The sequence below is a fragment of the Phaethon aethereus genome (assembly GCF_964289735.1).
Source record: "Phaethon aethereus genome assembly, chromosome: 9".
Lineage (NCBI taxonomy): Eukaryota > Metazoa > Chordata > Aves > Phaethontiformes > Phaethontidae > Phaethon > Phaethon aethereus.
In genome coordinates, this window is record NC_138585.1 from 11,848,223 (window position 1) to 11,858,065 (window position 9,843).

Below are 9,843 nucleotides of genomic sequence, written 5' to 3' on the forward strand. Positions count from 1 at the left end.
ACATCATGAACACAGGACACTCCTTCCCCCCGTGGCGGAGCATTTTGGGGCAGTGTGCGGCCCGGGGCCGGCGGGAGCCGCCGGCGCTCTGCCCCGTGTCGGCGGCCACGCATCCTCTTAACCCGTTTTTGTTTTATTGCTTTGCAGAGGCACAAAAAATAGTCGAGCGCGCAGTTGTCAGTGGATGGCTGTCGCCCTTTTCTTTAGTTCATCCCCCTGCAGTTGTCCCGCGGGAGTGTGGGTCTTGCCCTGCTGCAACCTGATGAAAATGCCACTCTGGGGGCTGATCGCCACCTTCAGTTAAGTTTTTTGCTTGTTGCTGACGCAGCTTGACGGCTCCAACCGGCCGCCGCGGCCACCTCTCCCTCCCCGCGCCCGCTGAGGCCTATAGCGTCGCGCCCGGCGGGGCGGCGCCCGCAGCGGCTGCGCTGTCCGAGCGCGACCGTTAGCGCCGGCAGCGCGGCCTCGCGCGGGACGCGGCCGGGCCGGCCCGGCCGCGCCTGCTGCCGGCGCGGGGTGGCGCTGCATCCCCGCGCTGTCGCCCGCCAGCCGCCGCGTCCCCGCCCCTCCGCCATGGCCGATGTGGAGGACGGGGACGAGCCGGGCGCCCCCCACGCGCACTCGGGCTCTGCGGGCTCCAAGGCGGGCGCCCCCGACAAGATGTTCTCGCTGAAGAAGTGGAACGCCGTGGCCATGTGGAGCTGGGATGTGGAGTGCGACACCTGCGCCATTTGCCGGGTGCAGGTCATGGGTAAGCGCCGGCCGCCAGGCCCCGGCCGCCATGGCCGCCGCCCCCCCGCTGCGGGGCAGGGGGCGCCGGCGCCTCGGCGGGCCCCAGCCCGCGGGCCAGAGGGGTGTCCTGCTGCACTGCCCGCCTTCCCTCGCGCGGCGGGCGGAGGAGAGAGACGCGGTTTCCGGCAGAAGGGGGGGCTGCCCCCCCGCGCCTCGTTCTCCTCCTCCTTCGCGTCGTCTGCTGTAGGGAGGAGGGCCCTGCGGCCCTCGGTGTCCTTGTGCTTCGAGGGTGCCAGCCTGCAGCGCAGGCCCGTGCGGCCTCCTCAGGCTGCGCACGCCTGTCGGGGCAGTGTCTCCCCCTGCCCCGGCCGCGCTCGGGCATCCGGGGCCGGAGGGCCTGCGGGGCTTCGGCCCAGGGCCTGTCAGCACGGGCAGCGGCCCTCACCAAGCGGGCCGAGCTTGTGCCGGGCCCCGGCGGGCTGCTGTCCTGCCATCCCGGTCCGCCGCAAAGGCCCCTCCTTCATGGAGCCTGCTTCTTGTCTATCGGCAAACCCCGCAAGCACGGAGCTGCAGCCGAGATGACCTATATGATAGATGTGTGATGCTGCTGCTTGTGCCTTGTTTTTTTGAAGAAGCAGTTGTGGATGTAGATACAAAATCATCTTCCAGATCTGTTAATCCAGAGTCTCCAACACTTTTAGCTAAGCCTCTAATTACTCGTGCAGTTTAACATACATGAATGTACTGAAAAAGCTGTTCAAAAGTAAGGGGTTAGCTTACCTGGTTTTGAAATCTGGAGAATCTCTTTGAAAGCAGCCTCATCGTTGACTGGCATGACTGTTTTATGACATCTTTTACAAATATGTTTATCTTGGATCTTTGAAAGTTCTTGAAATTTTTCCACTACTGTATGTCTGTAGCCAATTTTTACTACTGTGCTGAGTCATCCTGGGCATAACTGTCCTCTCAGTTGGGCTTGGTATGGTCTGGCAGGACAAATGACCCAAGATTCCCTCCAGAGCACCTTATTTTTGTAGGTCCTGGAACCATGGTACTGCAAGTCCAGTCAGGTTTTGACTTAACAGAAAGGAGGCAAAATATGTGAGAAATGACAGCATTGCATGTGTTTTTACTGAGAACATTCTGTGGAACAGAAAAGACAAAAAGGTGTACTAGAGGAAAAAAGTCTGCAGCCCAGACTGAAGTCGTCAGAGATTCACCTTTCGCACAAGCATGTTTTGAAGATTGTCTGCTTTTATGTGGTGAACTGAGACCACCCTGGAAATAGGAAATTGGCTGCTTCTGCCATGTGAGGCATAATTTAAAGAATGTATTTCCCTGATCTAGCAAGCCTGTTACAGGGCACTTAAAAAACAGTTCTAAATGAACAAAATCTTACCCAGAGCTTTTATAAAAGTTAAAACCAAGGGTGTAGTTTTCATCTGAAACTAGCAGAAAAATCTGGTAACCATTTTTTGAGAACAAACCACATTATTAGAACATGAAACTTGATCATTACTGACTTCAGTTTAGCAATTTCATGTTGACCCTGCCAGACCCGGTCTGGCTCCTGTAGAGTCACTGTAACCTTATGTTGGAGGCAGTGCCAGACTTAAGCTGGCACTTGTTGAAAGTCAAGTTTGTTTGATTTTTGTAAGGGAGGGAGGTGATAGCTGGCTTAATTTTCTACTGGTTTAACTCCTTGAACCAACGTGGTCTTCAAGGATCGCAAGGGTAAGAAGCAAAGATGCAGGTGTTAGCTGGGAAGGGCACGACTGCAGCAATACTGACTTTGATTTGCTTAACCTTTCAGACTGACACCCTGAGGGTTATGATGTAGCAGTGGGGACAACTTACCTCGGTGTGGTTGCAGTGATTTCTGTCTTCAGCTCTCTGTGCTGCTTCTCTGTCTGAAACTGCAAATCTAGGGCTAGGATAGGAAAGCTGCTTTTACTAGTAGTCTGCCACAGCTTACTGCCCTCCATATTGAGGTGACCCCAGATCAGTTTGCTTCGATGTATGTGATACAAGTTGAAGCAATTTGGCTCAATCTTCACTGCAGCTTGGCCCTTTAAATGCTGTGGAAATATAACTTACAGGAACAGGCAACAGGAGACTTTCTTTACTGCCTTTTATCTCAGAGAGGAAAAGGCAACTGTTGCAGAGTTTTTGTCATCTTTGTTCTTTATTACATGAAAAATGAGGAATGTCTGGGCAAATGAATCTAGAACAAAAGTACGGGCCCTATCCAGCAGTGAAAGCAAAAATACTCAAGTCTAAATTCCTGTAGCACATTATGTTTCTGTCTTCTAGGAAAATATGGTCCAACTAGTGATGTGTAGGCCAGGTCCAACCTGCAGGACGGTTTTGTTTAAACTATTGCCTTTGCTTTGGGGGACATGAAGATGTGTTTGCTGCCGTAATAGTTGAACACTTTCTATTGTGTGTAGTATGTGCACATATGTCTACAGCAGCCCATGTCGGGGCGCAGGAGAAGCAAAGGCATTTTTCCACTGTATGTGTGTGGCACAGCACTAAGCCTGGAAGTTGTCACTTCTGTATCTTACCGAGTCCTGAACCTGCCATCCAGTCCTATAGCCACAGACTGGAGTGCATGAAGATGATAAATATTTTTAATTAGATATTGTTCCTTATTTATTTATTAATTTATATTATCAAATTGACCAATATGTTTGCATCTGTACCTGACTCTTGTGAAAATTACATGCATGTACTTATAAAGGAAAACTACTACATAAAAAGTAGTAGGAGGTGGGGGTTGTGGTGAGAGACGTACAGCCTAAAAAAAATCAAAATTGTGAATGATTTCCTTAAAAGGAGATGCTGACATCTGAAAAACAAAGTCCTGTAATTAGGGTTTGGCTTTGCTTGCTCTGGTCTTAATATGCCTGAGTGCCTTGGCACAAATCTAGGGGTTGTTATATCTACAAAATGGAGAAGTCTCTTTTTCAGCAGAAGTTATGAAAATACCAAAGCAATGGAAAATAAACAAGACTTGCTGGACAGTTTATAGTCCTTCTGGTCTCTTTCAGATATATATTTCAGTGTCATGTGCACTGTTTTAAAATTTAGTGGGGTGGTGTTTAATGTTAAAGGGCTGAGCTAGATGTCAAAACTTGGGATTATTACCTTTGTAAATTGTTTTCAGAGTTTATATTTTCCTCTGACAAACCTATTCTTAAGATGGAATCCTGAGAATCAAATTGAGTCTTGTTCTTATTTACTTTTAGATGCCTGTCTTAGATGTCAAGCTGAAAACAAACAAGAAGATTGTGTTGGTATGTAGTGATTTCATTCGCTTGTTTTTCAATTGAAGCTTCTCTCAGTAGGGTGCATTTTAAAGTTTGAAAGGAATACTGATTTTATTAATGCTCAAAAGTAAACGGGTCTTTCGTTCTACATTGTGTCATATTTTTACATTACTTTATGCTTTATTTTTGAGCACTAATCAAATTAGTTTTCACTGCACACATGCTGTAGAACAAAACAGCTTCAAATTTGCAGTCAGCACATACACAACTGAGAGGCTTAAGTTTCTCTCACCCTGAGTGTAATTGAGGAGATGATAACGTATGTTTTTGAAGTGGGTAGGAAGGGGCTACTTTTTTTCCTTGAGATGCATGCCAGAAGACACAGTGGTAATACCAATAAAAATCCTCTGTTCTGAAACAAATGTGTGTTGGGTTAGAAAGCAGTATTTTTCCCAGTCTTAATTCAGACATTGTGGAGGCAATTGCTTGTTTGTTCACTTTTCATCTGAAAAAGTGGAATCGCTTGAGTTTGCTATAATGCCGTTTAAACACAAACATACTTTCAGTTGCATATCAATGTATGCAAAAGCAAATCTTAACTTAATTCTGATATATTTAAATTGTAAATAGTGAAAATTATCTCAAAGAATTTGCTTTAAACCATTAAGTCAACTTTTAAACCAGTGGTAAACCTTTTCGTGCCCTTGTTCTTTCTGTTTTGAAGTATATTGTCTCGAACGTAATCCACTATTGTTTTTGATGATTGTTTTAATGAGAACTGGAATTTCCTGTTCCAGATATCTTAATTGGCTTGCTAAGTGTTCTATTTAAGATAGAGAGAGAAGAAAAAGCGTAATTTACAACACTCCTTTGATTAGTACCGTTGTATTCCAATGAGGAAAATGTAAACTAATATGGGGAAAGAAGCAAAGTAACTAATACTATGCAGGAGTAGACGGACAATAGATGACCCTGTTTGTTATGTTGAAACAGTTGGAGCCTGTGTATAACTTCTGGTCTAAGATCCCATTTTGAGGCTATATACTGCATCAGATGTGCCTCCTTGATATCATACATTTAAGTTTAAACACTGCATTTCAGATGAGAATTTGGTGATAGGCCCTTGTGTTACAGTCGGTCAGTAGTGCATTGGCTATATTTTGGTACTGGGGAAGATAAAGTGAAGAGCTTAGATAGTTGTGGTTATTTCCTGGACAGAACTGATAAATGTGCTCATACATTTCACAAAACTGTGTTACTTTATAGGAGAAGGTGAGACTATATGCATTTCTTTTTTCTTAATTGGAACTAAGTAAAATGATTGTGACAGAGAACTGACTATCATCAGAACGACCACAGCAACCCAATCACAGTGGATAAACTAGTGATGACCCATTTTGTCTAAAGCTTGCAGTGCTTATAAAGATCTGAGAATGATAGCTTGGACCTTGCTGTAGGTGCATTGGACAGTTGAGTGTGACTGGAACATGTTCTTTCTTCTCTTTCAGTGGTTTGGGGAGAATGCAATCATTCCTTCCACAATTGCTGCATGTCCTTGTGGGTGAAACAGAATAATCGCTGTCCCCTCTGCCAGCAGGACTGGGTAGTCCAGAGAATAGGCAAATAAAAACACTGGAAGTTTTTTTTCTGTTGAACTTGTTGAAATAGTGTATGTCTTATGCCATATGCTCATACAAAAGAATGGAGCATGTCAATCATGGCATGATTTATTTAGTTTATCTGCTACAAGATCAGTGTGGTTTTGTTGTATGCTTTTTGCTGTACAAGGAGGCAGTGGTCAGTCTTGCTGCAGAGATGTCCATAATTGAAAAAAGAGACACACTACATTAACAAAGGTATCTGTTATGATTTGAGTGTTAACTGTATCAGAGCATAGAAACGTGGTGGTGCAGATTATACCCCAAATACAGTTTACTTAATGCTTTGCATAGATAAATTAATTAATTTGACAGGGCGACCTTACCTGTAAGTCTGATACGCTACATAGTTTACTGTCAGGATAAAGAAATTTGTTTTCTAAGGAATATTGTATATAAAAACACAGTTGTTGAGTTTTTCTAGAAGGTATTCTGGTTTTTTAATCTAAAGTGAATAGCGTGTAAAGCATTTGTTATGTGCTTTTTCCATCACACTATACTAAATATTTCTAATTTAGGGTTTTTTAGCTTTAGAAATTTTATTTTGTTGTATCTCTAAGTCTGTTGCTGTATTGTATGCTATACATGATTTCTGCATCCACAGTATTAAAATTTAACCATATTAATAATTGGAGGTTTTTAAAATTTATATTTCTGTTAAAGATCATGGATACATGTCTCTCTAATCCAGAGACTTTTGGTATAAAGACATGTGTTTGGCACCAGTTAACTAGGGGCATAAACAATCTTGCTGGTTAGCAGACTAATACAGAAAGCAAACAAAACTGAAAATTTAAATATCCCAAGGAAAGCAGGTACTAATTAAATCTAGGGAAAATTTTTAATTGTGGTTTCATGAAAATTCAGTTAAGAGACATTTATCATCATTTTATTGGTTATAATGTTTTGGAAGTGGGAGAAAGCATTGCTTCATTTTCATCAAAATCCTCAGTATATCATCTTTTTATATGAATTGTGACTTTTTTTTTTTTTTACAAATGTTTAAGTGCTTGTCTCTGACTTTGTCTTTTCTCTAAATATCCAAAGTAATTACTATTAATGTGAACATATGCTGTGGGTTTGTTGGTTTTTTTTAATAAATGTAATAGGTTGAATTACTGCTTTAAGTCTGTAACAAATTCAGGGTTAATAAAATGGTTAATAATCCTGGGTGAAATTGAAGCAATATTATATGCATATCATAGTTTACTTCAAAATTACCATTTTAAATGTTTAAGATTAATGCATTTCTCAGCAGATGTATTTCTATCTAGTTCTGTTTATCTTAAGCATATTTAAAGAGGTTTATCTTCCCTGTATAAAGTGGTTCCAATGGCATCTTTGTGTCATCAAGCATACATGCAGAGCTTACTGTATCTTTGTTTAATACTTGTAATCTTGTTTTTAAAATGTTTTGAATTTTTTAAATGTAGCTTTTGTCTCATTACACACTGAGATAAGAAAAATCCTCTGTGTCACTGTTACAGTGTATCACATTGGTTGTAATTATCTCAGGTGATGTCTGTCTTAACCTATTTTATATTTGTTTTCAATTTTAACAGTAGTAATGAAGTGCCTGTAGCATTTACATTGTTGTGGAATATTTTTTTGTGTGTAAAAGGATTCTTCCTGAAACAATTGCAAAAGAAAATCCAGTTGGATGTGAAAATACTTTTTAGCTGTCAAAGTTAATCTACATCTTATCTACCACCCATTTTCTCTGCAGGAATTTGGTCCCAGGCTCCATCCTCTAACCTCTGTTAATTCCATCTAGTCCAATCAGAGGACTTTTCTTGATTTTGCTTTGGCTTATGGATGAATATGGAAAGTACCAAAGTAATTTTCACCCTGCTTTCAGTTCACGTCACGTGCATGGGAAGAGTAGCTGAGAATTATAATTATGGAAAAGTTTTCCAAAGTGTCGGCTCAGACAGGTGTTAACACAAATGAGGTATTAGGAAAGTTAATGTTGAAATCAAAGCTGCTGATACTGGTGTATATCTGTTTGTGTATTGTAAGTATCTTGTCGACCAGTAGTTAGAGGTTCAACTAAAATATAAGATAATGAATTCTAAGTCCTGCATGTTTTCTCTGTTATTTAGAGAAGATTAGCTTCAGTCCCAGCCTTTGTATGAGCTTTCCACCAGGGAAATTTTCTTCTGTTCCAAATCATACCCTGATATTCCATTAGCATTGTTCTTAATAAGTACCCATTTTTAGTCCTGAATTTGTTCAGCTCTTGTACATGCAAGGTAAATCAGTTTTGCTTCTCACCCAAACACACTGTTCTGTGAGGAGGTAACACTAACTTAAATAGCCATTATCGACTAATATATTAATGCTGATCTATATTTCTCCACTTTTTAATAAATGATGGGTAGATTTAGATAATTCAGCAAATCTAGCTAAAGTCTTCTCTTAAAAGTGACTGGAGTAATGAATATGTGTCCAAAGATCATATTGTTTCACTTTGCTTTTTATGAAGTTACGTTCTGTCAGAGAAAGTTTATGTTCCATAGAAATCAGGAAAGATTTTAATTAACAGAGCAGAATGATTTTTGGAGCTGTGAATGTGTCTTTCTTACGTAGATATCTTAAGCATTACGTATTTTCTCTGATTTACTTAGACATGAAGATATCAATAGCTGGTGTAAGCTTGAGTTCACCCTTAGGTCCCCAGCTACCAGCCATTCGTACTGCTACTGTTTGAGCTGTGGTGGCATTCTTGTTAACTGTAGAAAATACCCTGCTGAATTTTAGGACCTGAAATTAAAGCTTTTATTACCTCCTTTCTTGCTTTTCTATACTCAGGATATTATAGGAATATGTTGCTGTGGACACCGTTTTCAGGAAAGCCACCAGCAGAATTCTATATTTTTTGCTTTGGCTTTTTTCAGTTTTGCTTACTCTGCTGGCTGCATTATTTAGCACTTTATGTAGCTTTCTCCTGCCCCATGCTTGCATTCACCTGGCAGAACTAGCGATTGCTGTAGAAGCAAGGCTTTCAAATACTCTACTTTAGAGTACGCCGTGTTCTCTATGCACATAGCAGTTTGCAATGGATGGCCCTCTCAATCACAGCTAGAAAAACACACCTCTAATGGAGTTTTGTAGAATATAAGCATGAGTTGAATGTCAAATGGATTCAATGCAGACAGGATTAAGCATGTAAAAACAAAATACTACGAAGTTGTAGAGTGACAAAAAGCAGCCAAGAACGGCTTAGCACTTACTGTAGGGAGTCTGAGGTGCCTGTTGTTACTCCTCATGTTTAGTGTTTATGATTCAGCTCTTCAACTTGCTCCAAGAGTGAAAAAAGAGAAGAGGAAACTTGACCTTGACCTCAAGAGTACAGCTTGACCGTACTGGAAGAACCTACTGAAGAAGCTACTGGAAGAATCATGGAAATTTTTCCTGTTCCCATAATACCTTCCTTATATCTAAGGAAAATTTTAGCAGCAAAATCACATGGCCCCACAGCAGAAGGGGGCATAGACTAGTAAGTGCCCCACAGGATTGTTATTCTTTTGGGAAAAAAGTGGGACACAGGTTTCTAGTAGAAAGCCAGTGAGCGAAGTCAGATGGAATTTGCCTTCACCTGATTATAATCAGCTTTTTCCCATTGATGGTGCCCCCTCAGCCATACACTGTTGCTACCTTCTCATCCTGCCACTTACTGTCATAAAGCTCATCAGGGAAAATAAACTGAGGCCACAATAACATCCAGAAGTGTCTTGGCAAGATTTGGCTGGTCATTTGAGGTGTGTTGTCTTTTTCTGTGGGTAGGAGATGAAGTCAGAACTATATGTTGTTTCGTATATAGGGATCATTATTTTTAGACCAGCAGCAGGTCTTAGCCTCTCTATGTAATCTGCTCAGGCAGAGCCCCATGAGGCATCAAGGTTTGCGTGAAGTATCTGTGGAACTCCGAGTCATTGATGTTGAGTACAACTTGAGTTTCGGAAGTGTGGATGCTCAAAGCACTGAATTGTGTGATAATTTAAAGCTCAGTGACTCGTGTTCATCTATGTCAACTTATGTTTCAGGCATGGCAGATTTGTGATAAAAGCTTTTTATAAAACCAGGTCCCAACTTATGTAATTCTTAGTACGTTGGTATTCTCTGTGTTGAGCGAGGGAGATACAAGACTGTCCTATTAACTGTGGCCAGAGTGCCACTGA

At 41.8% G+C, this 9,843-nt stretch overlaps 1 protein-coding gene across 3 annotated transcripts; it reads left to right on the plus strand.

Moving 5' to 3' along the window:
• Positions 1–573: 573 nt before the first annotated feature.
• Positions 574–5,631, plus strand: RNF7 (ring finger protein 7; the record flags this gene model as incomplete). Of its 3 annotated transcripts, none has more annotated exons than XM_082003708.1 (3): positions 574–751; positions 3,984–4,031; positions 5,513–5,631. In XM_082003708.1, 3 exons carry the CDS (start codon positions 574–576, stop codon positions 5,629–5,631), a joined length of 345 nt encoding a protein of 114 aa, XP_081859834.1. The 3 variants fall into 3 exon arrangements, with proteins under 3 accessions (XP_081859834.1, XP_081859836.1, XP_081859835.1); XM_082003710.1 differs by having other exon boundaries at positions 574–744; positions 5,513–5,569; XM_082003709.1 differs by lacking the exon at positions 3,984–4,031.
• Between the last annotated feature and the right edge of the window lie 4,212 nt (positions 5,632–9,843).